This window comes from Danio rerio, chromosome 9 (genome assembly GCF_049306965.1).
Source record: "Danio rerio strain Tuebingen ecotype United States chromosome 9, GRCz12tu, whole genome shotgun sequence".
NCBI lineage: Eukaryota > Metazoa > Chordata > Actinopteri > Cypriniformes > Danionidae > Danio > Danio rerio.
This window is the reverse complement of record NC_133184.1, coordinates 19,881,079-19,898,264: the sequence shown is the minus strand read 5'-3', so window position 1 is coordinate 19,898,264 and position 17,186 is coordinate 19,881,079. Positions and strand designations below refer to the sequence as shown.

At 43.7% G+C, this 17,186-nt stretch overlaps 1 protein-coding gene across 1 annotated transcript in view; it reads right to left on the bottom strand.

Moving 5' to 3' along the window:
• Positions 1–1,801: 1,801 nt before the first annotated feature.
• dnajc15 (DnaJ (Hsp40) homolog, subfamily C, member 15) overlaps positions 1,802–17,186 on the bottom strand; it is a 75,428-nt gene continuing 60,043 nt past the window's right edge. The window contains exon 6 of the mRNA XM_073911819.1: positions 1,802–3,081. Coding sequence (XP_073767920.1) covers positions 3,011–3,081 — 71 coding nt within the window. The 3' untranslated portion in view covers positions 1,802–3,010. The remainder of the gene's footprint in view (positions 3,082–17,186) is intronic.

Sequence of the window (17,186 nt, the reverse complement as noted above, 5' to 3'; positions counted from 1 at the left end):
TAGCATCACTTGCAGAAGCATGAGAATAAAAACAAAGAAAGCACCATTTTTAAAAACACAGCTGAAACGTTACATCGTAATAATATATACATATAATAACAAGTCATAGTCGACCTGAGCTCTAACAAACCTCGTCGTCATCTTGATGTAAAGCTGCAAAGCCAAAAAGAACAAAATCAGCTGTGTCCTGTTGTTGTTTTACAAGCCCGTCTAAAGTGCACACGGTTTCACGTTCTCCAGACAGCTTGTCACGCGTCTATATTTAAAATAACGAACTTTTTGAGCTCATATTAATAACATACTCATGATCATTGAATCGCTCAAATATCCGATCCTGTCGAGACAAAACAAATGCGAAAGTGAAGTGTGAAAAAACAAAGGAGAATCCGGAAAAAGCAGCAGCAATTGATGCTTCTGCAACCTAAAACATGAACCAACTGCCATGTTTAACTATTGTCATCACCTTTTAGACTATTATGAACTAATGAGTGACAAAATTACTTTATAACAGAAGTTTCATGTGCTGCTGATGATTAAAGACACATATGAGAGGTTTGCAGTGACTGTTGGCTATACTGTATGTTGCGTGTGACTGTTGGCTATACTGTATGTTGCGTGTTGTTTTCAACCCAAATAAGGACTAAATGTATGCTGTATGTAGTTTTTCTGTAAATGGTAACATATCGGAGAATGTAAGGGACCGTATGTGTCCATATATGTTGCATTTATTTTTTTTTTTATATAATTGCAGACTTAACAGTAGGCTATTTCGCACTGTCATTGATCTGCAGTTATAATCGAATCCTGTTTATAGAAAGATTAGTAATGAACATTTATACACAAGTATTTATATGTATGAAGCATTTGTTATGTGAATGACTCGTACAGCTTTACTGTAACATTCCTCGAGAAAAAAAAATGACTAACTTGTCACTTTCTACATAGACAGAGTTGTCCTTTGTATATGTTTTAGGAGGGGGCAGTGTTAGGGTGGAGACAAAGAGCATGTAAATGAAGTAGATAGGTGAAAGAAGCTATCCAGGCACTGACCAGACAAGTTCATCAACAAGAGAGTTTATTTGGCTTGAAAGGATCTTCAAAGACAAAGATACAGTCGTTGAGAAACTGACCATAGCATTTGCATTACTTTGGCTCAGGAAGGCAAAAGGTTTAATGCCTTTTAGTGTTTTGAATGAAATGACAATTTCAAAAACCAAAGAATATAACTTTTTATTTATATACATTGTTGTTCATTTAATTATATATATGTATATAAGTACAGTTCTGTCTGGATCTCGAATCTGATTGGCTGATAGCCGTGATATATTTAAGTAATATCAGCATCCATACAGCTTCTTTACCCTTTGTGTATTACTCCGCCCACATACAGGCAGCAAAAAGCAGACACTACAGTTTAACAAATATTACTGCAGTTAGACAACAAAATATATTTTTGGGGCTTTTTTAAGTCGAGAATACAGTTGTTTAGATTGCAACTATTCAGTTTATTTGCAAGAATAGCGCCCATTTTAAAATATTTACAATTTCTGAGACAGCTCGTCAGCGACAGTTGAGGTTATCTATCCACAAGATGGCGACAGAACCGCATAATAAGCCCTGACGCTTAGAAGATATAACAGTCTGATTTCTATCTATAGCAGATCAAATGTTAAACTGGTAAGCACACCTGCCATATATATATATATATATATATATATATATATATATATATATATATATATATTTTTTTTTTTTTTTGTATTTCATGTACAGTGTGTATTTATACAAGTATAGGTAAATATACACTCTACACATTTATTTATAATGTAAATAAAAATGTTTATCTTGAATAATCACTTGACAGAAGAAATACATCCGCCATCAGTGAACTTTCCTTTTACATTTTTTGTTTTTTTAAATACTTCAACAACCCTTGCTGGAATTTGGAGTCTTAGAAATTAACAACAAACAAAGAACAAGTACTAGACAAGAAAATATGCTACTCCACATGTTGTACCTGGATGAAAATTGCTGCATACACACATTCTAGTCTAATTATAGTGTGTGATAAAATAAAACTTAAAATCATTTCGACGAATCGAGTAACTGAAGACATAAGACAGCTAAAATTACATCCTTTCTGCAAATGGAAAACATTTCAGATAACAGGAACAAAACTAAAGCATCAAAGGGTCTTCAAAGAATATGGCTGTCAGCTGGTGGGCTGTCATAAAAGTTATATAAAACAATCCCATCCAGTTTCATTCATGCACATCCGATAGCGCCAGGAAAGAAAACTTCTGACATCCTATAAGCCTTGATCATAATACTGAGGATTTTTTTTAAGTGTAAGAGTTGGAACATATAGACATATTTCAAAAGTACAAGCTGTTAATATGAAATTTATGAGCTATTTCCTTTTCACTTACACCACTGGCTCCTCTGGACAGTGCTATAATGAAACCCTGTGTGGATTAGTTGGGCCTATTTTTTTTTCCACCCTGACAAAGAGAAACCTGCGGAGGACAGGCTTTCTCACTAACTCCATGCTGGTTTCACGGTAATCAGAGGCCCAAAATAGCAGCAGTCACAAGGGGGTCAGAGCAACACCATCTTATGACAGAACTGCCTGACCGCAATGCAACTTAAAGCCACTATCTTTGCTTTTTGTACATGTAAGCCAGGACAAAGATGAATTTAGTGTCAGTTTGGGATGCCGTTACAAAATGTCTGCCTCTGCATTCAGCACAATAATCAATTTTTACAGCCCCATGGAAGGGTCAGGAAAAAAGAAGCAGCAGGCTGTGGCAATAATTAAAGCTAGCTAGCGAGACCAGAGCAGGGCAACGCTCAAAGTGGCAAGTATTTCATAAGCGTGCCAAACACCTCGCTGGCTTTTATTTGTAGACTCGAGCTTTCACCTAGAGATCTCATGACTGTAATGATCAAGCGGAACATTTGAAAAACAAACTGGGCCGATCGAGTCTTTCCATGACATACGACTCGCCTTTTATTCTGCAACGGTTTGGCTTCCTTTCCGAGTTGGTCCATCTGGAACAGTCGACGATCCAAGATGGTGTTCTGTTATGAAGCACAAAATCAGAGAGTGGGTTTAATAAGATGGAAGAAGAAAACGTTAATACCGAATAAGCTACTGTTTTTAAAGTACAGATAAAATAATGCACAGCATCTCAAAATGCAATGCGCATTGTATTGTGATCACTGAGAAGAAATGAATTCCTTAATTTTCCTTCAGCTTAGTCCCTTAATATGTCCCCATATGTTTTACGCAGCGGATGGCTTTCCAGCTGCAACCCAGCACTGGGAAACACCCCTACACTCACATGTTCAGACACACACACTCATACACTACAGCCAATTTTTTTCATCCAATTCACCTAAACTGCATGTCTACAGACTGTGGGGGAAACCGGAGCACCCGGAGGAAACCCACGCCAACAGAGGTAGAACATGCAAACTCCTCACAGAAATGCCAGCTGTGTCAGTGGGGACTCGAACCAGCAACCTTCTTGTTGTGAGGCAACATTGCTAACCACTGAGCCACCATGCCACCTATTTGAATGTTGTCTTGCTATAGTGCAAATAATTTTAATCCAGACCTTAAATACTGCATTTAACCCAATAAAATGTAGTTTTGATGGTATGAATACATTTTTGCAAACATTTTTAGACAGTACCATCATTTTCTATTATTTATTTATTTATTTTTTGTATTAAAATGTTTTACTCATTGCCATGGATCATTAGATAAAACTTTTGATTATTAGTTAAAATTATTTAAAGAGTCCCTAGTATGCATTATAAAGTTCATATTTTGGTTTTTGTGGTCTCTAACAACAGTCTAACATGCATGCAAGGTAAAAAACACTTTTATTGTTTTATTTTATGCACTTATTTTCATCTAATTATCCCAACGACTCCTATATGATTTGTTCAGAGATTCACGTGTTCTTAAACCACTTTTTAGAGCTATGCTAATCTGCGCTAATTGGTCCTATAAACCAGTGTGTTGTGATTGGTTGACTGCGTTTAACGTGAGACAGAGAGAAATGCCAAGCAGGGCTTATTCACAATTTTGAAGTAGTTAGAGTCCAGAGTGTGTGTGTGTGTGTGTGAGCCCAGTGCATTAAAGCAATGCAGTTAAACGCCAATGTATTGCGCTATTCTTAACCATGAAACACATTCAGTATTAATCCAAACAGAGGCAAAAGCTGAACTATTTTGAAACTGATTGCTGCACATGTGTAGAACCAGCTGACGGTGGCCATAGCAATGGCGAAAGGCAGAGGATTGCGAGCTCATAAATGCATTTAAATCTGCAATCAAAGCGGCATGCATCGTGTTTTCAATGTGGTTATAGACCTGATATGAGAATACAAAGAGTTAACCAGATATAGTACAAGCCACGAGGAGCAATTACAAGTAACAACACAATTACATAAATAATTTGCAAGCTAGAGAAAACAAGGAGGCAACCATTTTAATCGCACGTACTTACACTTGTGAAATGGAGTAAGGAGCTGATCCATGACCTGTGTACTGTAAAGTTCCTGTCAAGCTCCCACATATCAATAGTCTTTTCTGATCCTTCCTTTAACAAACGGCCGACGAATCCCCCGTTGTAAGCATGTAGATTGCTGAAGCACTTGTCAGAAAAACGTTCGAGGTTACTAAAGTAACCCTTCGTTCCCCGAGGAGGGGAACGGAAGCACTATAAGTGGATTTGATTGTAAAATCCACGCATTGGGAGGTTCGGTTCAGAAGCTACTCGTCTGAAAGAGTATTGAACGGGCCAATTAAGAATGAATTGGCAGCGCAAGCCTGCGCATGTGAGCGGCATAAGCAATCAACTGAGTATATAAGCTCACCTGGCGCCAGCAGACGCTATCCTTTTTAAGCTGAAGAGACTTTCAACAGCTAAGGGACAGTCATTATGGCGACGGAGTATAGTGCTTCCGTTCCCCTCCTCGGGGAACGAAGGGTTACTTTAGTAACCTCGAACGTTCCCCTTCGGGGGGAACTTCAGCACTATAAGTGGATTTGATTGTAAAATCCACGCATTGGGAGCCCATTGAAAGCGCCATAATGACTGCACCTTACCAACACCCCCGATGAGGAGATAGTCAAGCAAGCGTGACGCACCCACATCATGGGGGGCGCGGTCCTCCAACGTGTCCCTGGCCCTAATTTATCCTACTTCAACAGAAGTTTTACGGATTTATATATATTTTTTGGGAAGTCGTGAGCATCTAGATAATTCTAGGAAAATACGACAGTACGTTGGAAAGCGTGCAATCCCGATAGGGAGGACGCTGCGGAGGCCATCCGTTACCCAAGGGGGGATAGATGGCAGAATTTACATATGGACTAGCCCTAAAAAAGGGGGAGTACGCATAGCAAAAGAGTGGTTAGCGGGGAGGGAAGACACGGGTCCGCCCAGGGGGGGGACTTAACCGTGGCGGAATAAGCATATGGGATCGCCTAGTGGGGATCACGCATAGCAGGCACCTTTACCCAAAACGCGGGCTGACCAGCGGGCAGACCTACAACGTAGTGGGCCAGCAAGTGACTCCTCCGCTGAGTCAGTGCTGCGGGCCACGGAGGAATCTGCAGGGCTCACCTGACGGGGAACTTTACTGACAGATAAAAAGGCGCACGTATCTCCGTGTTAGGGAAAATGGCGCAGCAAGCGTGTTTCAACACCCTACCGAATTGTTTCCTCAATCACCAAGGGTTACCTAATACCCTTGAGGAAACCGGCTCCACTCGCAGATTGTAAAACCTTGCAAATGTGTTGGGTGTCACCCAGCCCGCAGCTCTACAGATGTCTGTTAGAGGGGCGCCGCATGCGCGCGCTCGAGAGGATGCGAAGCTCCGAGTGGAGTGCGCACGCGCTCTCGGGGGACGCGGCTCATCTCGGCTCTGATAGTGAAAGAAAGGCATCCACAATCTAGTGGGAACTTATTTTGGTACGGCACTTCCCTGCTGCCGACCGCTATAACAGACGAAGAGCTGCTCAGATGATCTAAACTCTGAGTGCGGTCCGGATAATACGCAAAACGCGAACTGGACAATAAGAAGGGCTGGGTCTGCCTCCTCCGAGGGCAGCGCTTGCAGGCTCACTACCTCGTATTAAAACGGAGTGGTAGGAACCTTGAGCACATATCGCGGGCGGGGTCTCAGGACGTGAGAGAAGCCAGCCCAATTACAGGCACGAGTCACTGACCGAAAAATGCCTCCGGGTCCCCGACCCTCTAATCGATATCAACGCGACCAGCAGAGCTGTCTTCAGGGACAGAAAGATACTGAGTCGAGGATCGAAGGGATCTGACGCGGCTTGTGTAGCGAGGGCGAGATCCTAAGAGGGCATGAGAGGGGGCGGGGTGGATTAATTCGCTTAACGCCCCTGAGGAACCGGATGATGAGGTTATGCGTTCCCACGGTGCTGCCAGCCACCGCGTTATGAGAGCGGAGATGGCAGCCACGTAACCTTGAGTGTGGAGGGCGACAGCCTGCTCTCCAACTTCTCTCGGCGTAAAGAAAGCACAACGCTGATCTGGCAAATTACGGGGGTCTTCTCAGCGAGAGACACACCATTCAGTGAATAGACTCCACGTCAGGGCATAGGCGCGCTCGGGGAGGGGGCTCTAGCCCGAGTGACGGTATTAGCCACCGCAATCGGAGGTTACCTAAGTCTTCCTCGCGTCTAAAAATCTCTTCAAAGATCGGCGAGGGTGCCAGGTGGTGCCCTGTCCCTGAGAGAGTAGGTGCTCTCTCAAAGGGACTGCCAGGGGAGGGCTATCGCGAGGGAGAGCTCTGACATCCAGGTCTGGTTGAGCCAGAGGGGCGCAACCAGCAACCTGTTCCTCGTCCTCCCTGACCTTGCACAGTAACTGCGCGAGCAGGCTCACTGGGGGAAACGCGTATTTGCGCTTGCCCCGAGGCCAGCTGTAAGCCAGTGCATCCGTGCCGAGAGCACTCGGTCAGGGAAAGAACAACTGGCAATGAGCGATCTCGGGGGAAGCAACAGATCGATCTGGGCTTCCCCGAATCGCGCCCATATCAGCTGAACAGACTTGGGGTGGAGTCTCCATTCTCCAGGACGCAAGGCTGCCGTGAGAGCGCATCGGCTGCACGGTTGAGCTTGCCTGAATATGAATGGCGTGCAGCGATTTCAGCCGCGGATGACTCCAGAGGAGCAGACGGCGGGCGAGCTGAGACATGCGGCGAGAGCGCATACCCCCTATACGGCTGATATACGCCACCGCCGCCGTACTGTCCGTCCTGACCAGCACGTGTTGCCGCTCCAGCACCGGAAAAAAAACGGTGGAGAGCGAGGAACACTGCCAACAGCTCCAGGCGATATGCCAATGCAACTGGGTACCTTTCCACAGGTCCGCAGCCGCATGCCCGCAACGCACAGCCCCCCAGCCCGTGTTGGAAGTGTCTGCTGAAACGACAACAAGACTGGACGCCTGTTCTAGAGACACCCAGGCCTGTAGGAACGAGGGGTCGCTCCAAGGGCTGAGGGCGCTGCGACACAGCGCAGTAACAGAGACTCGGTGTGCGCGCGCGTGCCATGCGCGTCTGGGGACTCGATCGTGAAGCCAGTGCTGAAGTGGTCTCATATAGAATAATCCGAGCGGCATGAAGCGGCTGCGGATGCCATATGCCCCAGGAGCCTCTGAAATAGTTTCAGTGGGACCACTATTTTACTGTCGAGCTCTCTCAGACAGTACAGCATCAGCTGAGCGCGCTCTCCGGAGAGGCGCGCTGCCATGGTGACCGAGTCCAGCTCCAGCCCGAGAGAAGAGATCCTCTGCACGGGGGCGAGTTTGCTCTTTTCTCGGTTGACCTGAAACCCCCACAGGTGGAAGTGCCAGAGCACTTTGTCTCTGTGCATAATCAACTGCTCCGAGAGAGGGCAAAAATCAGCCAGTCGTAAAGAAATTGAGTATGCAGATGCCCGCGAGCCGAAGGGGCGCTGAGGCACCCTCCGCGGGCTTGGTGAGGACCCGCGGAGACAGAGAGAGCCCGAAGGGGAGGGCTTTGTATTGCCAAGCTCGACCTTCAAACGCAAACCGCAGAAACTGTCAGTGGCGAGGAAGAGTGGAGACATGGAAATACGCGTCCATCAGGTCTAATGCTGCAGACCAACCCAGAGGACGAACGCACCGGAGGATGCGCTTCTGCGTGAGCATTCTGAACGGCAGCTTGTGCAGGCAGCGGTTCAAAACGCGCAGATCTAGGATTGGCCGTGACCCACCGCTCTTTTTGGGCACGATGAAGCGTGGGCTGTAAAACCCGCTCTCCATCTCGGCTGGAGGGAGCGGCTCGATTGCATCCTTCGCCAGGAGGACAGCAATCTCCTCTCGCAAGACAGGGGCGGACAGGGGGCTGACCCTGGTGAATACACACCCGTGACTTGGGGGGCCGTTTCGCGAACTGAATCGCATAGCCGAGTCTGATTGTGCGTATGAGCCACCGCGAAGAGCTGGCCCGCGCTAACTTGGCAGGCAGAGCTCTCGCTAATGGACTCATCGCTACAATCGCTGACGTACCAGCAGTGGGGCAGCGCGGAGTGGGTGTGCTGATCCGGGAAGCTCGCGGGTCCCACGGAAAAGCTGGAGGTGAGATATTTGCTCTCACTCCAAACCCGAGCTCCGGAGGGGAGGCTCGAGGGGTGGGAGAAAGGAGACCGTCCTCTCAGCGCTCATGAGCCACTGGCGAAACGCACCGAATCTGCAAGCTAGAAAGCATAGCGTCCCAGACTGGCAGATTTCGGGCTGTCACATCTGGGGAAGTGAAAAGTGCCCTTTCATAATGTTTTCATGGCAGTAAAAAGTGCCGTTGGAAATGGGGCCCCGCCCTCCAGCGGGGAAAGAGCAAGTTCCCTCTTCTCCAGATGGCCTGTCCCAGGGGCGCTTCGCGGTCCGTTGCCGGACTTAGCGGCGTTCTGGGCAGGGGGGCTGCCTGCTTCCGAGGTGCCCGACGCGCTCGCTTCGCCGGAGGCGTGTGCGGAGCAGCTCTCGTAGGCGGGCGCCTTCGGCGAGGAGCAGGTATGAATGGCACGGCGGGCGGAGCGGGCTACGGACCGCCGATAAGACATCACCCACCAACTGCTCTCTCACCGCCTTGAATTCCTGGGTGAATTCACAGACAGTGTCGCCGAACCTGGCTGGGGATATGGGGAAGTCAAGAAAGCGGACTTTGTCGACTTTGCGCATATCAGCCAGGGGTGGCGCTCCTGGACCACTAATGTGGACATCGTCCTCCCCAACGCACACGCAGCGGACTCAGTAGTCCGAAGAGCTAAGTCGGCGGCGGTGCGAAGCTCGTAAGCCTGGGTTAGACCCACCCTCGTGCAGCTCGGCCAGCGCCTGCGCTTGGTAGCGCTGGTAGGTGGCTATCGCATGCAAGGCGGAAGCAGCCTGGCCCGCAGCTATGTAAGCTCTAGCTCCGAGGGAGGTAGATAACTTACAGGCTTTGGATGGGAGACGAGGCGGACCCCGCCAAGAAGAGGCGCCGCCATCGCGCACTCAACCTGAGGAATCGCCACATACCCCCTGGCTGTTTCACCGTCAAGAGTGGTTAGGGTGGAGGAACACGCAGCACGAGCAGAAAAAAGTGCTTTACAAGACCGCGTGAGCCTACTGTGCACCTCCGGGAAGAAGGGAACGCCCCTCTAGTCGGTCCGGCCGCGGAGCTGGGGGATAAACCATCTCCAACCCACGGCCGAAGCAGCCCGGGAAAGCACGGCTAACATGTCCTTTTCAGGATCCGTTGTGACAGTGCTCACCAGCCCGAAGGGGGCGAGCGGGTCTGGATCATCATCGGACAATGAAAGCCCACCCTCCGATGCCGCGGTGGACATCTGGTCTCCGGTGTCATCGGGCGTAAGGGCTACCATCTGTTAGACAGATCGCTTCCCCCGCCCGAAGCTTGGATGGAGCGCTTAGAGGAGCGGGAGGTCCGCGGGCCCGTGGGCGACGGATTATCTCTCGCTGAAACCCTCAGATCTGCCCAAGTGCCCGCTGCAGAGCAGGGGACAACTGGGGTGGTTCGCCCTTTTGCAAAGGCTAACCGCGATCTTGCGCAACAGTCATGGCATCGCAATGACGACATGAACTGCCCGCGAGCAGTGCATTAACATGCTGGACCCCCAGACATGTAACGCAGTGCCCGCGCCCATCATCCGAGGACAGGAAACCACCGCATCCAGAAACGCACAGTCGGAGCGCCGTCCTGATAAGGACGTGCTGCACGACTGTGTTGCTCTTTCTGTGAAGTTTGCAACTTTATACGCACCGCTCTGGAGGACCGGACCCAAAGAACGCCAGGCAAGGGAGAAACCCAGCTCGACCGTCTGCCACTGCGTGTACACACTCTGGACCGGTAGAATGCTCTCGTTCGCTCAGAATCGCTGGTCACAGCAGGAGGAACCCTCATCGACTCGATCAGAAAGTCTCTGAAGCGAAAAGGATAGCGTCTGCTGGCGCCAGGTGAGCTTATATACTCAGTTGATTGCTTATGCCGCTCACCTGCGCAGGCTTGCGCTGCCAATTCATTCTTAATTGGCCCGTTCAATACTCTTTCAGACGAGTAGCTTCTGAACCGAACCTCCCAATGCGTGGATTTTACAATCAAATCCACTTATAGTGCTGAAGTTCCCCCCGAAGGGGAATGACGGGAACACAGCACAAGGCTGGGGCTATAATGCTGAAGTATTTTTGCAAAAATAAACTTACTCTTCAAAGCCATATCTTTGGGTAGGGAAAAAAAACGGCAAAGCGACTTGATTCAACTGGGATCTGCTACAATGTTTGTCTTCCTCTTTTTCTTTTCACAGTGTTTGTAAGTGGGGTCTGGGGTTTCAATTTTCCTGGGTCTGTGCACGCAACAAATGGGTGGGGCTTGAATTCTGTATCGACATCATGCTGACATGGCTAAAGACTCATTACAGCGGCGATTCATTCGAACCACTATGAGTTGACTCTTTTATAGATGAAGCAATAGTTTTAAATACGGTGCACTTTCAGATTTAAGTCTTAACTGGTGATTTCATTTCACATAGAGCTGTGTTACACACTACATGGAAGGTCATTTTCAAAAACTATTACTACTATAACTATATATAATAAGGACTCTACTATAATAAGGACTCTTTTAAAAGCTGAAAATCATTACATTATCTCAACTTATTTATTTTCTTTCATGCATCGTTGTTTTCAAAGTATTTTATAAATAAAAAAAAATTATCGTGAGGGAGAGGGCTTTTTATTGACAATGTGACAAAACCTGCATCAACTATGTTACCACACCATACCTTGACTTTATAGCACTGATTTGTATAGAATGACTCTACATAGATAAGTGCTTTAGACTGATGGAAATATACAGGAAATGATGTCACTGAAATGATCTAAACTAGTGGTGTCCTAAGGTTGTTGCTAGATCGGATATGAATGCGGCTGGAAGTTAATGAGAATTATTTATATTATTTATAAAATTTTTAATTTATTGTATTTTATTAACGTCTACCCCCACCCCAACTCTAAACCCAAACGTCACAGTAACATAAAAACAGTAGTTGTACAGAGTATTGTGTACAGGTATGTCAGTGTTTCTCAACTGGTGGGTCGCAACCCAAAAGTATGTCGCGGGAACATTTTCAGTGGGTGTGTGGTCAAAAAAAAACAACAAAAGTTAAATTTTTTATCTTATTTTGCTTATACCGGACTTTTTCTTTTTAAATGCGTGCGCGACAACCCTACCATTTGACATGTGAAATTTCATTTAATTAGGCAACAAATATTTTGAAGGGCAAGTACGACCCTGAATATGTAAAGTATGGGTTTACATATATTGACGACAAAAAAGACTTAAAGCCTCAGTGTCATATGTAGTGAGGTGCTCTCTTAAACATTTAGAAACCAGACAAATTGTTTTATTAACAGTTCAGTTTAGTTCATGGTAACTGAACCTTTCCTTACCTAACCACTGTTTACAGTATTTGTGGTTTTTACTTTGTAATATTTCTATAACGTGATACATTTGTTAAACAACAGCAATAAAATATTGTTTATTTGTAAGTCTTGGCAAATTTCTCATGATGTAGCTGTCACTACTTGTTCATGTTAAAAAATAAATACAAGTTAATTATAATTCCTAAAATTGTATTATAGCTCCTAAAAATTTGGGTCGCGGCTTGATGACCATTTAAAAATGTGGGTCCATTGGCCAAACCAGTTGAGAACCCCTGATTTATGTTATCTCTTAAATTACCCAATAAATATTATTTTTACTGCCTACCCCCACCCTAACCCTAAACCCAACCATCATAGTACAGTAAAAATATGAATTTTTGTTATACAGTGTCATAAAAAAATACTGCTATAGTAATGTGCATAATTTTGCACTTCCTGTCGGCCCCCTATCGGATCTAGACTTCACTGTGTCCTAACTTGGTCCTGGAGGACCGCTGTCCTGGAGTTTAGCTCTAACCCTAATCAAACACACCTGAACCAGCTAATCAAGCTTTTACTAGATAGAAGCTGTGTCCCAAATGGCACACTAAACATTTACACATTCTACAGTATAGTGTGTGAATGTAGTGTCATCCCAAATGGAACACTAATGGTCTGCATCCAAAACAACCTACTATTCAGTAGGTACTGCATTTAAATTTAAACTTACTCAGCTGTTAGAAAAGTATGTTTTATACAGTATGAATGTGAGTAGTATGAATGGAACTCGAACGTATACATCCACCATTTTGTTATGATCACGCGAACAACTCGCGTCCATTGCGTTGCTGCACTCACATTCATGAATTCTTTTATGGGCATCATGGGATAGCGTAGCGTCCATCGAATGTATACTTCAGAATCTCGGTGGAAGTAGTACAGTAGGTCATCCGAGTACTTCTTGCATACATTTTTTGAATGCTATGAATTCGGACATACTACTCGGCTTGCATAATAATTTTAGCGTACTATATAGTATGAGAGGATACGATTTTTGACGCAGCCATGGCTTTTTTACTAAGCGGAAATTCAAACCTCTTCCCCGATGATGATTGATGGTTACAAAGTATTGAAATTAATGGCCAAACTACCAAATATAACCGTATTCACCATTGGAAGGCAGTATAATCACTCTTGTAGGAGTATTTTGCATTCACAATCCAAAATAAATAAAGTTCTGCCCCTTCCACTACATGGGCAAAGCTGCGGTTGTTGAGTGTGTGAAGTGTCCACCATAACACCATTCATTTTACCAGTTAAATAAGGGCATCATTTAAAGCACACTTATTATTTTTAGAGTTTTCAGTGTGAACGAGTTGCTTACACTAATTATACTACAAAATGGCTTAGAATAGAACAAAATTATGCGATTTGGGATGCACCTAGAATAAAAACTCCCTGGCAAGCGTGTTGAAGCAAGTTCGCGCTAAACTCAGCAGGACACCGGCCCTAATATAATGTAAACTACAAAAAATATTATTACAATATCAACAGAATGTATCGCTCAACTCTGTTACCATACTATACAATTTACAGGAAATGTCACATTCCATCTCTGATAACACCTAATAATGACCTATGTTGCGTCCCAATTCACATACTGTACATGCATATTCCAAAATAGAATTAGTATGTTACAAATTTAAAGTATGTTGAAGAGAGTATGCCAAAGGTTCCCGGATGGTTTACTATTTCCGGTACAAATTGAGTAAGAACCAAGTAAGAAAAGTGTAGAAGTGTTCATACTCTAATCGCTGATATTGCTCACAGTACATTGTGCAATGAACAATAATTCGATTAGAACTACAAACGTGGGTAAAAAGTGTACACAAACTACAAAAATGATAGATGCGCGAGACCAACCGTCAAGTAGAGAGACTTAAGTAAAGATGTTTGTATGACTTAATTAATGTCTAGCCCACTGGAAAATATTTAAATCGCGTTTCGGTGTTAATATATATATATATATATATATATATATATATATATATATATATATATACACACACATACATATATATATATATATATATATATATATATATATATATATATATATATATATATATACATACACACACACATATATATATATATATATATATATATATATATATATATATATATATATATATATATATATATATATATATATATATATATATATATATATATATATGTGTGTGTTTGGACATTAACTTTTGAATGCATAATTATCCCAAGACCTAAGGAGATTTCTCTGCATGAAAGACTCGTGAATGGGTTATTAACCCGCTGCTTCTTTTCCAATAAGGTGTGTAAATTAAATATGAAAAAATGTATGTGACAGGGTTCATAACTAAGCAACATATTGATCTGTTAACAAGGAAGTGGTATGTCCCAAAGCTTGAATACTCGTCAGTTACACACTCAAAAAAGTACATATTTTCAGGGCATACAGTAGTACAAGTATGTGAATTGGGACGCAGCACTACTTTCAGCTGTGCCATGTGATAACTTTTATGGTTATATTATGTATTAAGATATAGTATATATAATGTGACAAGGCTTACATTTGTGCATAAACATTGCTTAAAAAGGCTTTATAATCATTTTACTTTCCACAGACTCCTAACACAATGAGTTCAGGTAACTATAACAAAGCATAAAACACTGCGTGAAACACCTCTTGTGGAATAATGCCTTCGGTTTTACTAGCTATTTTTAAAATCGACTTGGGAGTATACAGCAGCTACAATCTCTCAAAGAAATGAAATATAAAATGCATCAAAGCAATTTCTTTCCCTGCTGTTTGGCTTTTATTTCTTTGGTGTTATGTGTTACTGGTTTGTGCAGCTTGTGTCGAGTTATCCCGTCCTTGGAATTAATCTCCACACGCGACAGACAAAAAATCAGCAGTACCCCCCCAAAAAAAAACACAGCGTACAGAACGTCCCTCTTTCTAAACCCAACTGCTCCATTCCTGCGTGCATAAGTTAGACACGCAGACCAGACAAGCATCTGCACCGCATGCATCAGCACAGCAAAGCGGGAGGAAAAATGCTAGCATATAAACAAACGCAGAAAATACTCACAATGAGTCACTCCGCATTTGTAAAACAGTTTATTCAGCATGCTAAAATAACTTAACACCTACATGCTCTGGTCCCTAAGGGATGAGGCCAAATAGCTTTTCAGCCACTGGAAATCATACATCCAACTATACATTTTTAGCAGATGGTACATGTTAGAACTGCACAACATTGGAATATTTGTCTGTGCCTGGAAAAAAATAAAAAAATACAAGCAATACTATATCATACAACAAGAAGACGCACTTATCATACTACAGGAATAAGAATGATAACATTTCATACAGTAATAACAGCACAATCTGTGCATTAGAATAATCCTTTTATTTATTTTATTTGGTGATGACGTAATGATGATATTTATTTTAAGCTGCTAAAGACTGAAAAAAGGTGTTTTCGAATTAAGATGAAAGTTTGATTAAAGGTTTACAAGAACTTAAAGGCTACAGTGCTTCACTTTTTCTTTATGAATGTCTGACTAAAAACAGGACAAGAGGTGAATTTAAATAATTGTTGGCGAAAATTGGTAACTCTGGATGAGTATATCATGTGGAGGGGAGTTGTCGTCCACGCCCTGCCTGTACCGTTAAAAATATCACCACTGTCGATGGTTCTGAGCCAAGAAGAAGCACCACACACTCATAGCACTGCCCGACAGAATTGTGAATAAGGAAATGAATTTAAAACTATTCACCATTGCTGCCCCAACCAACATGCAGAATGATTGTTTTTACATCCATCAAGGCACCTTAAAAAAGAACATTAACAAAATGGCTCCTTTGAACAAGACCGACATTCAGCATAGTGCCATTGGTGTCTCGAAACTTGGTTGCACAGAAATCCATTTTTTTGAGCCAGGTGAGGTGGAAAATGTCTACATATTAGGGTTGGGCGATGCTGATTAATGTGGCATCAATGTCTAACGTTAAACATTGCCATGGACGATGGCATCGTCATTGTAAGCGGCAGAGAATTAATAATTTATGAATAATGAATTCATACATATGTAATTAATTACTGTATTTGTAGCCTACTGTTTCCACTACCTGACCAGCATGGTCTTCGTTTTACCCATAACCAAATCACAAAGAAATAAAGAAATGAATAGTTACACACAAATTACCACCTGTCAATCACTTTTTCCGCGGGACTCTAGCATAAATAGGCAGAGTGATCGGTGTCATTATAATAGCATCGACAAACTTGGTTGGTAAAAAAGGTGCACAACCCACAGCAACCAACCAACACTATACTGTCCAACGTGCACTGTTCTCTGGTGTTTTGTGCTTAAGACTGCTGGAGCTCAGATGTTTGCATATGCTGCAGCATTACAGAATTGTGTGTGTGTGTGTGTGTGTGTGTGTGTGTGTGTGCGCGTGCGTGTGTGTGTGTGGTCACGTGTTGTGTTTTCAACTGTATAGTGTGGAAGGAGGGCATTTCAGAAATGCTAATTGACATGCCTGTGCGGATGTGGATAATTTTCATTCTAAAATGTCATTTTAAAACTAAGCCGTATTAGTGTAAACGAGGCCTAAGTGTGCATTTTCCACAAGCGGGTTGCTGCGACAGGGGTGGGGTGGAGGATCGCGATGCTGGCTCAGCACTGTGATGTCTATCGGTCATCGACGATGGATGACGGCATCATCTTCTGACCCAACCCTACTACATTTAATCTATTTGCCATCTAATTACAAAATAAAATTAAAGTCAGAGGTATTTTGACAAAATTCTAACATAATTAATTATGCTTGGATATTTTTGAGAAATGGTGTATTCAATTCAATCAAATTTATTGTCTATCCCAGAGGGGTTAGCTTAAAAGTGGGAAGAAATGTCTTCATGGACATTACATTAGCCCCTTTCACACAGTGATACCGGTAAATTTCTGGAAAATTTTCGGAACGACTTTACCGGTATATTGAAAAAAGCGCTGTTCACACAGGCGAGGACGTTACGGAAATTTTCCGGAAAAGAGCATTCACACATCCATTCCACCGGTATACCGGTAAATTCTGACATCATTCACCACAAATGAGCTTTAAACGGCTGCGCTTGTATTTGTGAACAT